Here is a 17,370-nt window from a genome sequence, read left to right as displayed (position 1 = left end):
CTTACCCTGGGAATCCCGCCGCTGTTGACTCGGGGACCCACCGGGGATTGGCGTCTCTCCCATGGTAAGGCGGGAAGACTCCTCAGTAGGAGAGCCGCCCCTGGAAGTTTGCGGGCCGCTGAGGGATTGACGGGAGGCGCCCCTGGTGAGTTCCGCCGGCCGCGTCGCCCCCTGGGGAAGGAGGTACTGTTACGGGAGGAACATGAGGCGCGGAGCAGGCGTGTGTGTGTCGCGGAGTTTGTGTGTTTGGATTCCTCGCGGGCTACGTTACGAATCGCTTCCCCTGCAACGCTGTATGGTCTTTATTTGGGGAGTTGACGCTTGAAGGATTGAGTTGTCATCACCATTCCTCTTACTGGCGAGAAGGAAAAAAGAAAATGTGATGCCGGGAAAATCAAACTGGAAAAAAGGAAGAAAAACGACGATACTGTGAACGTCAAACTGAAAAAAAAAAGAAAAATTAATTATACCGAGAACACCAGACTGGGAATAAAAGGAAAAATAATAACGGAAATATGAAACCGAGAAAAGAAAGAAAAATAATGAAAGTGAAAGAAGAAAAAAAAATTAGGAACATTAAACCGAAAAAAAAAGTAATACAATGAACGTGAAATCGAGGAAAGAAAAACTGTCTTGAACGTCAAATCGGAGAGAAAAAAATCATACCAGGAACCTCAAACCGGGGAAGAAAGAAAGCCAGGACCAATAATATCATGCACGTCATTTACTGGTGACAAAAATCCATCGCAGTAACCAGCATGACGTCCCCCAGCAGCGCCGCGCATGCCAAACGGAGAGCCGGAGAGCTGAGGCGCACGTCGCAATGACTGACTAACCAACCAAATAGGGACGCGCCACACATCACTTCCAAATGAAAGTCTGTTGCGATGCGCTGTGGGAGTATGCAAGCGAAGTGGTGACACGAAGTGGTGACGTGCTTAGGGACAGCTACCCTTCACCGCTACACTCCAACGCTCCCCGCCGCCCACCACGCCATGATACATGAACAACAGTGAAGTATTTTGTTCATGACCTGAAACTTCGAAGCCGAGCGAGACAAAGCGAGTTTTCATTTGTGTATTCGAGATTCATGAATTTCGTTTATGTGAGACTAATGAATTTTCTTTATTAGTTAATTCCTTTATACGGGACCCGTGAATTTCCGTTACCGGGGACTAGTGAACGTCAGAGTGAATTTCAGAGTGAAGCACAGTCAGGGAGGAGCGTGAACTCTCCCTGGAAGAATGAAGGGGCGGGGGTGTGCACTGAAAGATGGGTTTGTTGAGTCGTTGCCGTCGGTACCATCAAAACATATCAGAGCTTCAATTATTGCACCTTATACTGCATTCAGTACTGCTGTCAATACAGTGTTCTCTTTAGGTTGTTCTCTTTAGGGATCGGCACCTTGTTTTTCTTTTTTTCTTTCTTTTTAGCCTTTGTTTCCCTTGGCCAGAGCCTCTCATATAAAAAATTGCAAATACATAAATAAATAAATCACTATCAAGGAAGATTCGCAGTACAGTCTCCTTTAACACAATCTGGGAGTGTGGCTTGTTCGGTAGTTAATAATACAAACTATACGGTGCTAATAATAGTAATTCAGATCTCTCGAAATACTATTCATACTCGTACACCAGTATGGAGAAAAGACAGTCTTTTCCTTTTACACTAACTAGGAGTATGGCTGGGCTACTGTGCTAGTTGTGAATAGATACAAACTATGCAGTGCTAGTAATAATAGTACAGATCTCTCGAAATACTATTTACACACCTACTATTTAGAAAACTAGAAGATGCCCTTCGTAACTTACGCGTCTGGAGCAGTACGTGATAGTTCGCTACGTGTGTGTTAGTACTCAGTTCAAACCATACACTGCTAGTGGTAATAACAGGACAGTCTGCCAATACTATACAAACACCCTCTATTCGGAAAAGTTGGCTTATGCGTCATCACTCACGTGGCAGCGAGAGTGAATGAATTTCACCCCCTGCCAACTCAAACCCCTTACCGTGCATCGCAGTACTCAACAATAAAAACACACCCAACAGAACGTGCCTTGCAACAGAAAACGAGGAGAGGCGAGTACTGCGTGAGGGGTAGTAAGAACCTAATGGCAACTGACCCGCTGGCAATATAATTCAACTATTCATATACTAGTGAGTGACAAAAATACAAAATAATGAAAAAAAAAATCTATATCTAATCTAAGGACAGGTGTGTTCAGGTAAGCCACAGTACGTGTTTCAGTATGTTCTTGAGGCTCTAGACTGACTCTACTGCAAATACTCTTGATCTACAGGGGCGGACTGGAGGTGGCGGAGGTGGTGGAGTTACCTGGGGGAAGCAGTTGTCCTGGGCGCCGCGGGAGGGGGAGGGGGAGACATGAGAGAAAAAGTAGGGGCAGGATTGGCCACCCTGACTCCTAAGTATTGCATGGAAAAATGTGTGGTTTGTTAAGAGAGAACCTAATTTAGCCTAACCTAACCAAACTTAACTTGCTACTTTAACTTTGCAGGTGAAATGTGTTATTTTGTTGTTATATGTGTGTGTGTGTGTGTGTGTGTGTGTGTGTGTGTGTGAGAGAGAGAGAGAGAGAGAGAGAGAGAGAGAGAGAGAGAGAGAGAGAGAGAGAGAGAGCGCCTGTGTTCCAAGTTCAGATGTGAAATGTGCATTCGTGTGTTAATGCCTCCTGCCTCACATTCTCACGCAGGCCTTTGAGTCATCGCCTCTGCCTGGCCGAGTGTGTCTCGCGGAGGGGCGCACAAGTGGCTCCTCCCGCGACGCACACACAAACGCGTGGGACGTGCAGGGTAAGAGGTGTATGTGAAGCAGAGGTGTCAAGGCTCATTTGTCTGTGCTGGAGCGGAGAAAGTGTGTGTGTGTGTGTGTGTGTGTGTGTGTGTGTGTGTGTGTTCAAAGAAGTGGGTGAAACGTGCACGTGTTATGAAATGTTTTTACTCTTGATCTACAACACACACACACACACACACACACACACACACACACACACACACACACACACACACACACACACACACACACACACACACACACACACACACACCTATAACAAAGAGGCTCGATTTCTTAAGGCCACCAGAGACACTCGTATCACTAATCCTGGATAGCAAAACACGTAGGATGCGAGGGGCGCGACCACTCTGCCTGTATAAAGGACCACTGTGTTTGTCATGACGTAAGGAGGAATTTCTACGGACCTGATGACTAAGAGGAAAAAAATGGGAGTACGTAATGTGTGTGTGTGTGTGTGTGTGTGTGTGTGTGTGTGTGTGTGTGTGTGTGTGTGTGTGTGTGCCTGAAAGTGTCTCTGTTTGTATGTGTTTTTTCATGAACTTTACTAAATATTTCAAATCCACAAACTGCACAAACAACATCAACTACATATTGCTAGCACCTGTTACTTTTGTGTTTCTTTGTGTTCCTCGTTCACCTCCACCCTGCTACACCTATAATTAGCAGTTGTTCGTCCTTTGTGTTTCTTTGTGCCCCTCATTCACCGCACCTGAACTTCATCTATAACCACCACTTGTTCCTTCTTTATGTTCTTTTTCTATAACTAGCATACGTTCCTCCTTTGTGTTCCTTCTGCTCCTCTCTCACCCTCACCTGTGCTCGCCGCTCACCTGCATTTTAATGGCCACCAGCTCTGCGATGTACCTCCTGTCGTCCTCCTGCGAGTCTCCCATGAGCGTCAGGGCGGAGTCGTTGACTTCAATGATGTGCTCGTTACCCGCCTTGTCCACTATGGCTTCGATGGCACAGATGTCCAGGCCCCCGAACAGAGATGACACCTGTAGGAAGGAGATGTGTAGTAGCGTCATTGTCAGTTCTAGTTTAACACCTGTGGGAGGAGGGCAGGTGTATTGGATGGTTAGGTTACGTTAGTCACCGTGTATGTTTTTTTTTAAAGGCCTGTCCACGGAAACATTGTTTAGAGGCAATGTTTGCAGGCAGTCAGTCGTGGACATCCGAAAAAAATTGGTGAAGCCTGCGCCAGCTGCTCTCAATCCGCCAGAAGCAAGTCATCACAAAAGACTCCTTTTTCTAAAAATTTCCTCACCCATCTCTCATCTCATCTCTCTCAGAGAGAGAGAGAGAGAGAGAGAGAGAGAGAGAGAGAGAGAGAGAGAGAGAGAGAGAGAGAGAGAGACTTTTCTCCCATGGTCATTCTTGAACGTTTTATTGGCTGAAAATATCAAAACCTATTCTTTTACTTTATATCTCTTGTAGGTGGATAGAAAGATTCTGCATCGTGCACTCTGTAGCAACTATCAGGAGTATCTGAGAGGGCAAATGACAACAACAACAACATCAATAATAATAATAATAATAATAATAATAATAATAATAATAATAATAATAATAACAATTACTATTATTATTATTATTATTATTATCATTATTATTATTATTATTATTATTATTATTATTATTATTATCATTATTATTATTATGGTAAAAAGCAGTATCACCTTGTTAATTGGCATAAAATGTATTAGATTTAATTAAAGGGTTCGTGGAGGGAGGAGAAAGATCCTAACAAGGAGACCCACTTATACACACACACACACACACACACACACACTGAGTTCATCTTTCATCACATTCATTAACTTTCCTCTCACTGACCGCCACGTACGTCTTACTGATTCGCCCTTCACCGTGACTGAAAGACAATCAGCAGGCAAACTTGACAAACAAACAAAACCAAATATGTCAACTTTTCATCTTTAATCCTGTGCATGACTCCTTCCCGGATAAGCCCTTTGTCTCATACTAAAGCGAAGTAAAAGTTTGAATGCGGAAACATAGAAGAATCATGAGAGGAGAGAAAAAGAAACGAGAGACAAGACAAGAGACAGGAAGGAAGAAATTGATATAAGAAGATGACACAAAGGAAGCAGCAAGAAGCCATCAGACCTACACGTGTCAGTCCCTGTATAAAAGAGACAAGAGAGAAGACCCTTACTTTCCCACATAATCTCAGCTCATAACAACAACCAACATAGAAAATAAAGAAACTACAAAAAGTCATCGGACTTACACGTGACACTCCCTGTGTGTGTGAGAGAGAGAGAGAGAGAGAGAGAGAGAGAGAGAGAGAGAGAGAGAGAGAGAGAGAGAGAGAGAGAGAGAGAGAGAGAGAGAGAGAGAGAGAGAGAGAGAGAGACCGTACTTTTCCATAGAACCTTAACTCAAAATCTAATCTAACCTAACCTAACCTAACTTTTCCTGACCTAACTTAACATAACCTCAACTCAGTTAACCTAACCTAACCTAACCTAACCTAACCTATCAACTCAACTGCACGTAACTTTTCCTGACCTAACTTAACGTAACCTCAACTTAATTAACCTAACCTGAACTGAACACAACATAACTTAACCCAACTTAACAATAACCCAACCTAACTTAACTCAAACCAACCCAAACTAATTCAACCCAACCCAACCTAACCTTAACTTAAACCTGTATTGTATTTCTTGACCCACCTCGTCCACCCACAGCTTGTACCGCTCCGTCATGGCCGTCTGTTCCAGCATGGCAGATCCCGTGTTCGTCTTCCAGTTCCCGGATATCGACTTTCTCCTGAGGATTGACAAGATGAGGTTAGCAGCGAGCAGCAAAGTCAAGGGGATTGGACGTGTTGGGCTGCTGTGGTGTGTGTGTGTGGGGAGGGGGAGGAGGAGGAGGAGTAGTAGGAGGAAGAAGGTTTATTAGTGTGTGAGGAGGAGCAGGGTGTAGGAGTGTCTGAGGGGGAAAGAGTAGGAGTAGGAGGAGTAGGAGGAGGGTACCAAGACTGTGTGAGGAGGAGTAGAAAGACATAGGGAGTGTGTGAGAAGGAGGAGGTTTTAGGAGTGTATAAAACGGAGTAGAAGGTTATTAGGTGTGTGAGGAGGAAGAGGAGGAGGCAGGAAGGAATGCAGGGAGGAAGATGTAGAAGTGTGAGGGATGGGGAGAAGGATAAAGAAGGTGTAGAGATGGAAGAATACAATTTAACGGTATTAACACACTAACACCTCATACACACACACACACACACACACACACACACACACACACACACACACACACACACACACACAGCACTGGTCGATGGCAATAAAAGCAAATAAAGGCAGCCACTGGACAAATGCCACTGCAGAGAAATATATTGTGAAAGTTTTGGAATGTAAATGTGGATATAGAAATCTGAATCGAAAATTTTCAATGGCGGGGAATAAAAACAGTAAATATTCGAGTTTTAGAGAACGAATAGACAGTGGTTACGGGAAGCACTGAAGTGTAATAACTAATTTGAAACGTAAAGGAAAACTTGCCAATATTATAACTTATGTGAAGAAAAATACAAGTGCCAAGTAGTTGTGTACGGTGCCTCATCACGAGAGCCTTCCAAGCTGTGAGGTTTGTGAGTAACGTAATAAATTATTGCACTCACACAAGCAAAGGAGGAAAGAAATAAGGAAGAAAAGGAAAAGGACAAAGAAAGAAAGTGAGAAGAAAGGAGAAAGAGATAAAGAAAAAAACTAAAGAAAAAAGGAAGAAAAGAAAGAAGAAGAAAGAAGAAAAGAAGGAAGGAAAGAAAAACAGAGAAAGAAAAAGAAGGAAAGAGAGAAAGAGAAGAGAGAGAGAAAGCAGAAAAAGAGAGAAAAGGAAAGGAAGGAAAAACAATTAAAAAAAAAGCTAAAGAAAAGAACAAAGGAAAAGAATCTAGACATTAACTAGAAACACTTGAAAACTCTTAGAAATCAAGAAGGAAAGAAATCGAGATAGTACTTTCACCACATACACAGACCTCAAATCTCGGAAATACAGAAAGAAGAAATATGAATACTCACTGGAAGCACTTATACATAGCTCCAATTTTCTGTATATGCACGTCATACTTGGCATCCACATAAGGTTCCGTGGTGCAATAGGTGTTCGCCACGGCCACCACGCTTGCCATGTCCTGGAAGTCTGCATTGCTCTCCACTCGTATCTTGCCCAGACCTCCGTGAGCATGGCCGATCTTAAACACGCAGGGGTACCGGGGCGCAGACAGCTGGCAGAGAATGAAGGAGTGAGTGACGGGAGGGAGGGAGTGATTGAGTTATGGAGGAAATGAGGGAGTGAAAGTGACTGAGTGAGGGAGTGAGGGACAGTGATTGAGTGAAGGAGGGAGGAAGGAAGGAATGGATGGATGAAGAGAGGGAGGGAGTGAGTGAGGAGTAAGGAAGGGAATGAGTGGTGGAGGGAGTGAGGTTTAGAGACTTGAAAATATTAGCTTTTAGGGAATATAAACAGTGTTTTATTCAAATATAGTGTCGTAAAGTAACGTACTTTTGGAACATATATATGTATATTTGTGTGTAATAGCTATTGGGGTTGTCACATACAGTGTGTAACACGAGTTTCTGCGGATATTACCAAATGTGAAAGTACAGGTTATTTTAAGTGGAAAATGTTCTATACACGTGTGTGTTTTGAGACGTTGTAAAGCCGTGGTATGAAATTCAAGCATGGCCTGGCTTCAGGTACAACGGCCGGGACAGGGCAGAGACTCGCCACCACACTACACATTACTTAAAGTTTTGCAATACAATCTGAATGTATTCATTGTCACTGCCTCGGAAGGAAATCGTGTGATCTGACTAACATTCAGCTGATTTGGTGCTAACCTCACTCCTTCCCACTCCCTGCCCGGGCAATGCTTGGTACCACGCAGTCTGTTATTTTATTTGTCACCTATTGCATTCATACTGTCATTGGGTAATGCTTATCGGTAATCGGTATCGGTTCGTTGTTGTCACTCTCCTGGTCATGGGTCACTGTAAAGCTCCAAAACTTGTAGAAAACAATTACTGAATTATTCGCAGTTTCAGATCCTCGCCATGGATGCCCACCTGACCCGACTGTTGTATCTGTTGCCAGGCCACACTTGAATTTAATGCAACGCCTCAAAATGCATATATGCATAGAACATTTTTCACTTAGAATGTATAATTTGTACTTTCATCTATGGCAATATCCGCAGTAACTCGACTTACACACTGTATAGTTTTCAGGTTGGTTTGATTAATTATAATGTGAAAAATTGCTCTGATCAGTAAGTTGTCTATATGTCTATCTATCTAACTATCTATCTATCTATCTATCTATCTATCTATCTATCTATCTATCTATCTATCTATCTATCTACCTATCTATCTATATATATCTATCTATCTATCTATCTATCTGTGTTTATGATGATTGCAAGTCACTACACATGGTCAGTAAATGATTTGAGAAAGTATAATTCAATGTGATCACCTTTTTTTTTTTTTTGACTACAGTAAGTACATGTGTACTGTACTAATCTTTTTACTATATATATTGTTTGTATGGCGCCATATTGATTATATACTAATTAATGTTAAGTTGTAAATGTCATCCTGTGTCAATCAGTCAATCAGTCAACCAATCTGTCTCTATCTGTCTATCTATTTATATGTGTGAGTTTGTGTGTGTAGAAAGAATAATTTGCATCACACACACACACACACTCACACACACACACACACACACACACACACACACACACAACACACACACACACACCACACGCACACACACACACACACACACACACACACACACACACACACACACACACACACACACAACACACACACACACACACACACACACACACACACAACACACACACACACACACACATACACACACACACACACCTTAACCAATGTGTGTTCCGGATACATAATAAAACTTTTCTCTGAACGATCCACTAGTCACAGCCACACACAACAGGGAGGGGAGGGACGAGAAGGGAGGAAGACAGAAAGGAAGGTGGGGATGGACTAAGGAAAGGGGAAAAGGGAGATCACAAAACAAAGAAGGAAATAAATGAACTGGAAGATAAATGACGTTGACAAAGGGAAGATGGGTGGGAAGTCTCTCTCTCTTTCTCTCTCTCTCTCTCTCTCTCTCTCTCTCTCTCTCTCTCTCTCTCTCTCTCTCTCTCTCTCTCTCTCTCTCTCTCTCTCTCTCTAATAAGGAAAAATGGGTGAATGTTTCTTCTCTTCATCACAATTTGTAAACTGAATGGCTTACACGTTCGTTTTTATTAGAGAGAGAGAGAGAGAGAGAGAGAGAGAGAGAGAGTGTGTGTGTGTGTGTGTGTGTGTGTGTGTGTGTGTGTGTGTGTGTGTGTGTGTGTGTGTGTGTGTGTGTGTGTGTGTGTGTGTGTGTGTGTGTGTGTTGAATACTAGTCCCTAAAGTGTTATTGTAAAACATTTTTGAGGTCGGTAGGGTAAAAAAGAAAAAAATATATAGTCCGTAATTACAAACAAAATAATTAAAGAATTCGTGACGCTCTCGTTGTAATTGTTATTGCATTTATCATTGCGTGTTTTTGTTACCTCGAGGCGAAGCACTACTACTACTACTACTACTACTATTACTACTACTACTACTACTACTACTACTACTACTACTCACCATTTCCTTGTGGTTTGGGAAGTAGCTCTGTTCTATTAATGGGAAGTTATCTTTACCGAGCCGCTTCTGTATTTCCATCATGTGAGCGAACACCCACGGCTTGTCCTGCGTGAGGGAAGGAGATTGCAAGTGTGAGAGTACGTGATATAGATAGATAATACATAAATAGATAGATAGATAGATAGATAAGTAGGTAGAGAGATAGATAGATAGATTAGGTAGAGAGAGAGAGAGAGAGAGAGAGAGAGAGAGAGAGAGAGAGAGAGAGAGAGAGAGAGAGATGTTTGTTTCCTCCCTTATTATCGTGTGAATGAGAGTGGAAAATCCATCTCTCTCTCTGTCTCTCTCTCTCTTTCTCTCTCTCTCTCTCTCTCTCTCTCTCTCTCTCTCTCTCTCTCTCTCTCTTCCATCATCATTTTTCACACTTTATTTCTTTTTTCCCTCGCAACCACTTTATCATCCTCTTTTTTTTCCTGTTATCCTTTCTCTTTGACCTTTCTCTTTTACTCTTTGCTCTTTCCTTCCTCTCCTTCCCTCTACCTTTCCTCTTTCCCTCCCTCCCGCATCATCAGCCTTTCTGTCTGTCTGTATGCCTGCCTGTATGTCTGATCCTTCTTTTCTCTTCTCTTCTGTGCCTTTTTTTCCTGTTATTCTTCCCTACTTCCCTTTATCTCTTTTTTCTCTCCTTTTATTTTTTTTCACTTTTCTTCCTTTTTCTTAGTTCTTTCCTCCTCCTTCCTTCTTTATCTTATTCTTTCCTTTTATCATTCTCCTTTTCCTTCTTTCTTTTCATTTGTTTCCCTTATACCTCCCTCTCTTCCTTATTTATCATCGTCTTCCCTTCTGTCATTCCTCCATTTCCTGTTTGCTTCTTTTTCCTTTCTTTTATCCTTTCCTTCCTGCCTTTTCATCTTTTTCCCTCTTATCATTTCTTCTTTTTCCTTATTTTCTTCCCTTCCCTTTCTATCTCCCTCCTGTATCACATTTTTTTTCCTCTGACATTTCTCCTTTTTTTCTTTTCTGCCCCCTTCTTTTTTATTATCATTTCCTATCTTTTTTCCATAATCTTCCCTTCTATCATTCCTTTTTTCTTTCTTTTTCTTCTCTTTCTTTCTGCTCTCTTTATTTCTCTTCTTTGCACATTTTTTTTCCTATTGTCATTTCTCCCTTTCCTTATTTTTCTCTCTTCCTTTTCGTTGCTTCTTTTTCATTTCTCTTTACGTCTTTCTTCCCTTTCCCTTTTCCGTGATTTCCTTCCCTTCCTTTCTGTTATCATTCCCTCCCCCTCTTCACCATCTTCTTTTCCTTCCTTCCATTTCTTCTTTCTATTATCTCCTATCTCCCGTTCTCTTTTTTCTGTTATCTATATCCCATTCTTTACTATATTCTTGCATTTTATCATTCCTTTTTTTCTTTTTTTCTCCTTTTCTTTTGTGCTATCATCTCCTATCTCCCTTTATTACATCTTTTTTTTCCTTCTTTTCCATCCATTTTCCTTTTTGCTATCTTTATCTCCCTTCTTTACACGTTTCTTCCCTCTCATCATTCATCCTTTCCCTTATTTCCTCTGTTATCGCTCCCTCTCCTCTTCACCATCTACTTTCCCTTCCATCCATCTCTTCCTTCTATTATCTCAAACTTATTTTTCACTCTATTCCTCCCTTCTGTCATTCCTTTCCTTTCCTTCCTCCTTGACTTTCCGTTACCATCTCTTGTCTCCTTTATTTACCATGTTCTTTCCCTTTCATCAATCTATCTCTTTCTGTTACCCCCTACCTCTCATATTTCACCACCCAAGGCATACGCTGCTACCTTGTCCCACTCGCCTGGAAATTGTAAATAGCATTGATGTTGTTGATTGAGGGAACCCCGCCAAATTTAAGTGCCAGTAGGATGTTCTTGTAGTCCTCCCCGGCATCCCTCAGGTTCTGGCGGATCAGCACGAAGTCCGGCTTGAAGGATCTGTGGAATGAAGGGTCTGGTAATGGAAGGAACGGAAGGCGAGGGTAAAAGGAGAAGAAGAGGATTTTTACGAAGGGTGGAAGAAAAGGAGGAGGTTTGGCTGGCTGTATTTGAAGTGAAGTGGTTTGTGTACTTGAGGGAGCGTGTGTGTGTGTGTGTGTGTGTGTGTGGTGAGAGAGAAAGAGTGTTTATGTGGTGTGTGTTTACGTGGTGTGTGTGTACTATCATTACAGAGGGAAGCCCGTGTGTGTGTGTGTGTGTGTGTGTTGTCAATGTAGCGGGAAAGCCCGTGTGTTTTTTTTTTTTGTGTGTGTGTGTGTGTGTACTGTCATTGTAGAGGGAAAGCCCGTGTGTGTGTGTGTGTGTGTGTGTGTGTGTGTGTGTGTGTAGGTGTGCGTGCACGTAAGAGCGGGCCACCAGGACACCTTTAAGGTCGCTTGGGTCAGCCAGACTCAACCCCGACTGTTAACTGAAAGCCAGACAGACAGTACCGCCCCCCTTCCCGTTACCCCTCCCCCACTCTCACCACCCGTCTCTCTCTCTCCCTCCCCCTCTCATTCCCTCTCTCCCAGGCTTACCCCCGGTCCCTCTTTTCACGCCCACCACCAACACTCTCTCTCTCTCTCTCTCTCTCTCTCTCTCTCTCTCTCTCTCTCTCTCTCTCTCTGCTACACATGTACATCAGGCCACGGGGCACATCTGGTCTTCACGTAACGCTCCAGTTTGTTATAAGCGAGGTTTACATTCTGGGAAAATCTTGTACGCGGAATATTTGCTGGTACGGAACGGAGCTTCACGTTAATTACAGGTTGGGTTCCGGAACTTTCTTGCTCTTTTAGCCTCTTATATTTTATTCCTTACATTGATAGTGTCATTTTCACATAGTCACTAATATCTTTTTCAGGGCATTTTTTTTTGTATTAGTCTCTTAAATACTTTTGTAGATTAGAATTGAATAAATTATAGGATTAACCTGTATTCTCTGTGCAAACAAATTTTACGGTGCTTCTAATACAAGCAAAAAACGAGAATTGTTATTTTTTTTTTATTTATTTATTTATTTCTTTTTACGATACCGAAGTGTTTAAGTAGGACTGGAACACAATGGAAAGGAAGATGAAAGAAGAGACGTAGTGAACAAACTTAGTGCTGTGCTCTCAAACATTCCGGCGTCTTATCTCGACAACAGTTGATGGACTCTCGTGGAAGGTAATAGGATTTTCAAGAGTGTTTTCATGATTCTAGTGAGAGTTTAACTAGTTCTTGTGAAAATTATAAGGTTTTCAAGACTGCTTTCATGATTTTAGGGGAAGTTTAACAAGCCCTCGTGGAAGTTATGGTTTTCATGAGTGTTTTTATAATACTAATTATAATAACAAAGTTTCTGCTCTTAAGACAATAAAACATCGTGGGAGCTTTACGAACAGTCCATGTGGCCTCTGCAAATATTCCTGGTAAGAACACAGCGTTTCAAAGCATGAACTTCATTGAAAGCAGGAATTCCCATTTTCTTGAGTTGTATGTAACGAAGCTATGAATGTACACACACACACACACACACACACACACACACACACACACACACACACACACACACACACACACACACACACACACACAGTACCGTCCCTCTTCCTTCTTCACCCCTCTCTCCCTTATCCCTCTCTCCCCCAACCTTAGCCCCCACACCTTCTTTTCAAGCCCACCACTAACACACACACACACACACACACACACACACACACAGACTGACGAAGTTGCGTGTGCAAGGAACATTCATAGCTTTATAAATAAATATAACAAATTAACTTAAAAGACGAGATATTACGACTGTGACTCAATCCTTTTCAAAATACAGTTAGATAAGAACAATTAGGTAAGAACACACAAATAAAACCCTTCTCCCCTTCTCTCTCTCTCTCTCTCTCTCTCTCTCTCTCTCTCTCTCTCTCTCTCTCTCTCTCTCTCTCTCTCTCTCTCTCTCTCTCTCTCACCTGACCACCTTGGCGCCGTTCCTGTACACGACCATGGACACGTTCACGCCGCTGTCTGATGTAGCCGTCACGCTCAGCTCCCTGAACTCAGCCTGTTCCACCCTGATGTCCCAGTCCCCGTGGATGCGCTTGCCCCTGAAGTACTTTGACCTAAGGGGATTCGAGATCAAGGGAAGGTTGGGTTAGGTTTGGTGGATGTGTTAGCTGTGGTTAGGTTAGGTTAGGATAGGTTAGGTTAAGGTCAGGTTAGGTTATGTTAAGGATGTGTTAGTGCTGGTTAGATTAGGTTTGGGTAGGTTAGGTTTGGTTAGGTTAGGGTTAGATTTGGGTAGCTTAAGGTTGGTTAGGTTACGTTAGGTTGGTTAAGTTAGATTAGGTTAAGGTTTGGTTAGGTTAAGATTAAGTGGATGTGTTAGTGTTAGGTTAAGTTTGGTTAGGTTAGCTAAGGTTAGTTAGGTTAGGTTAGGTTTGGTTGTGTCAGGTTAGGGTAGGTTTGGTTAGGTTAGGTTAGTGTAGGTTTGGTAAGTGTTACGTTAAGGTTAGGTTAGGGTAAATTAGATTAGACTGGTTAGGTTAGGATAAGGTGAGGTTAGTTAAGTTAGGTTAGGGTTGAATAAGTTATGTGGATGTGCTAGTGCTGGAGGTGCGTTCACTTGGTAAGGGTATCAGTAGAAGGGTAAAAGAACAAGAACAAGAGGCGTCGGAGGAGCTAAAACCATCTTATAATGAAGAACATGAATATTAGCTGTATTACTGTGAATGTTTCTTATCTATTGTGCGTCTCAAACACAAGCATCACGTTTTAGTCATCCCAGACAAAACTGACAGAAAATCCGTAATTAATTAGCGTGGAAGGTTAATGCCACCTTATGATAAACAATATGAGCATTATTACAAATACTGTGAATGTTTCTCCCTCTGTTCTCGTCTGTTTTACATTTTATAACCACATTTTATTCATTCAGGACAAAACTGACATAGAAAACACTTAATCACTTAACATCAAAGGTTAATTCCATCTTATAATGAACTAATACCATGAATGTCTCATCTATTCCATATATCATAACCACGAGCATCGCGTCCTAGTCAGTCTAGGCAAAAGTGACAAAAAACCCAATAATTACTGAGCGTCAAAATGTAATAATACCTTATAATGAAAGATGTGAACACTAATGCTAATACTGAGAGTGTTTCTCGTCTATTTTGTATCATAATCACGAGTGTCATGTTCCAGTCATTCCAGGAAAAAACTGACATAGAAAATCCAATATTCAGTGAGCGTCAAAGCCTAATACTACCTTATGATGAAAGATATGTTAATGTTTCTCGTCTCTTTTGTGTCTTATAATCATGAACACTACGTTTTATTTATTTCAGGCAAAACTGACATAGAAAACCCAATATTCAGTGAGCTTCAAAGCCTAATACTACCTTATGATGAAAGATATGTTAATGTTTCTCGTCTCTTTTGTGTCTTATAATCATGAACACTACGTTTTATTTATTTCAGGCAAAACTGACATAGAAAAACCAATATTCAGTGAGCTTCAAAGCCTAATACTACCTTATGATGAAAGATATGTTAATGTTTCTCGTCTCTTTTGTGTCTTATAATCATGAACACTACGTTTTATTTATTTCAGGCAAAACTGACATAGAAAACCCATAATTACAAACCATCAAAGGCAAACACCACCTTTTAATTGACGAGATGAACGAATACCGTCAATGTATCTCGTCCGTTTTCTATAATTCTAGTGACGAGCGTCTATCTATTTCAAGCAAAAAATAAATAAATAAAAAGATGCAGAACCCGGTAATCACTAACCATCACAGGCAAACACCAAATTATAATTAACGATATGAACTATTTCCAGCCGCACCAAAGAGAAATGAGAGGAGATGTCACAGAATTATATTACATTTGGTGTCCTGGAGTGGTGTCGCAGGGTGGGCGGGGTGAAGTAGAGGCGGTGGATAGGAGTGGCAGTAAATCAAAGGCGAGTGTTGCATGTTGGGGCGTCAGGAAGCTGCTTAATGACGCAGGTTAGGGGTTAATTAAGGTTGCAGAGGTGAGCTTGTCATTAGTACGGCTCATTAGGTGACATGATGCGGGTGGGAGGTGGTGGATAGGGAAAGAGAGAGAGAGAGAGAGAGAGAGAGAGAGAGAGAGAGAGAGAGAGAGAGAGAGAGAGAGAGAGAGAGAGAGAGAGAGAGATGAAAAACAAGTATAATGAAATCACGTATCAAAACAACAACAACAACAACAACAACAACAACATGAAAATAAGAAGAGACCCAAAACCTTTCTTCCCCTTTCAAAAAAATAGATAAATAAATAAAATAAATATGAATAAATGAATGAATAAATAAATGAATAAAGATAAAAATAAAGAAAACAAAACAAAACAAAAATCCCTCCCCCTTAATTACAGGTGATAATCTAAGGTGTCATTGAATTACATTCTAATTATGACGTTAATTACGCTTACCTGCGCGCACGCTCGTGTTTAATTAAGAAATCAATTTTGGACGGCTATATGCTAATGAAGACAGGTAAGGATGACTGTGAGAGTGAGTGAGAGTGAGAGTCAACTGTTATAGTGAAGGTCAAGTGAGAGTGAGAGTGATGTGTTATAGTGAAGGTCGGGTCAGAGTGAGTGAGAGTCGTGTTATAGTGAAGGTCAGGTGAGAGTGAGTGTGAGAATAAGAGTGAGAGTAACATGACGAAGACAGGTGTGAAATGAGGGTGTGATGACGCTAGAGAGAGAGAGAGAGAGAGAGAGAGAGAGAGAGAGAGAGAGAGAGAGAGAGAGAGAGAGAGAGAGAGAGAGAGAGAGAGAGAAACTTAATGAGTTAATGAATAAATAAACTAACAAATAAACACATGAATAAATTAAGAAACATAAATAAATAACAAATGAATAAATGTAAAAATAGAAATGAAACATGTTAATGAATAAATAAACAGACCAACAAGTGAACAAACAATGAATAAACAAGAACGGGTTGTAAATAAATAAACAAGCCCATAAACAAATAAATAATAAATAAACGAAGTCGGTTAATAAACAAATAGGTAAACAACTCCATAAGTGAATGAATAACAAATAAACAAGGTCAGGTCATTACAAATAGCCCTAAAGGAATAAATGAAAAACAAGGTCAGGTTATTGACACACTCACCAGTCTGTGTTTTGGTCATCTATAACGAGGAGAGTAAAGCAGCGGTCCTTGTTGTACGCCGGCCTGACCTGGGCTGTGACCTCGCTCCGCACCGCGCCCGTCAGGGAGGACACGCGCTGAAGGGGGTAAAAGTTAGGGCAGGTCAAGACAGGATCAGGTCAAGTAGGTTAGGTTTGGTGAAGTTAGGGTAGGTTAGGTGAGGTTAGGTTATGTTAGGTTAGGTTAGGTTAAGATAGATTTGGTGAAGTTGGGTTGGTTAGGTTAGGTTAGGTTAGATTTGATGAAGTGAATTTAGATTAGGTTAAGTTAGGTTAGGTTAGGTTAGCTTGTATAGGTTAGGTTAGGTTAGGTTAGGTTAGCTTGTATATGGTTAAGTTATGTTATGTGAGGATGTGTTTGATGAGATTAAGATGGGTTAGGTGAGAACATGCTTGGTAAGATTAGATTAGGTTAGGTTACAATAGATTAAGTTAGGTTAGCACAGGTGAGGGTAGGTCAGATTAGGTTAGGTTAGGTTACATCAGATTAGGTTAAATTAGTTCAGAATAGCTCATGCTTAGTCAGATTAGATTAAGTTAGCTTATAGTAGATCAGGTTTGGATTACATACGTTAGGATAGGTCAGGACAGGTCAGGACAGGTCAAGGATAAGTCAGGACAGGTTAGGTTAGGTTATGTTATGTCAGGATGTGGAAAGGGAAAAGTTTTAATGAGTTGA

The 17,370-nt window shown here is 41.3% G+C and overlaps 1 protein-coding gene across 2 annotated transcripts in view; it reads right to left on the bottom strand.

Annotated features, from left to right (window-relative positions):
• Positions 1–17,370, bottom strand: part of LOC135090228 (synapsin-like) — a 106,478-nt gene that overhangs the window by 9,302 nt on the left and 79,806 nt on the right. The window contains exons 5-13 of one of the 2 annotated variants that reach the window (XM_063986740.1): positions 16,654–16,769; positions 13,465–13,614; positions 11,335–11,470; positions 9,509–9,613; positions 6,862–7,067; positions 5,515–5,611; positions 3,646–3,813; positions 2,336–2,353; positions 6–171 (exon numbers count right to left, since the gene is read on the bottom strand). In XM_063986740.1, the coding sequence (XP_063842810.1) occupies positions 6–171; positions 2,336–2,353; positions 3,646–3,813; positions 5,515–5,611; positions 6,862–7,067; positions 9,509–9,613; positions 11,335–11,470; positions 13,465–13,614; positions 16,654–16,769 (1,162 nt within the window). The remainder of the gene's footprint in view (positions 1–5; positions 172–2,335; positions 2,354–3,645; positions 3,814–5,514; positions 5,612–6,861; positions 7,068–9,508; positions 9,614–11,334; positions 11,471–13,464; positions 13,615–16,653; positions 16,770–17,370) is intronic. The other variant, XM_063986741.1, reaches the window with a different exon arrangement.

This window comes from Scylla paramamosain, chromosome 34, assembly GCF_035594125.1.
Source record: "Scylla paramamosain isolate STU-SP2022 chromosome 34, ASM3559412v1, whole genome shotgun sequence".
In the NCBI taxonomy this organism is placed as follows: Eukaryota; Metazoa; Arthropoda; class Malacostraca; order Decapoda; family Portunidae; genus Scylla; species Scylla paramamosain.
The sequence above is the reverse complement of the archived record's forward strand: the minus strand, read 5'-3'. Positions and strand labels throughout refer to the sequence as shown.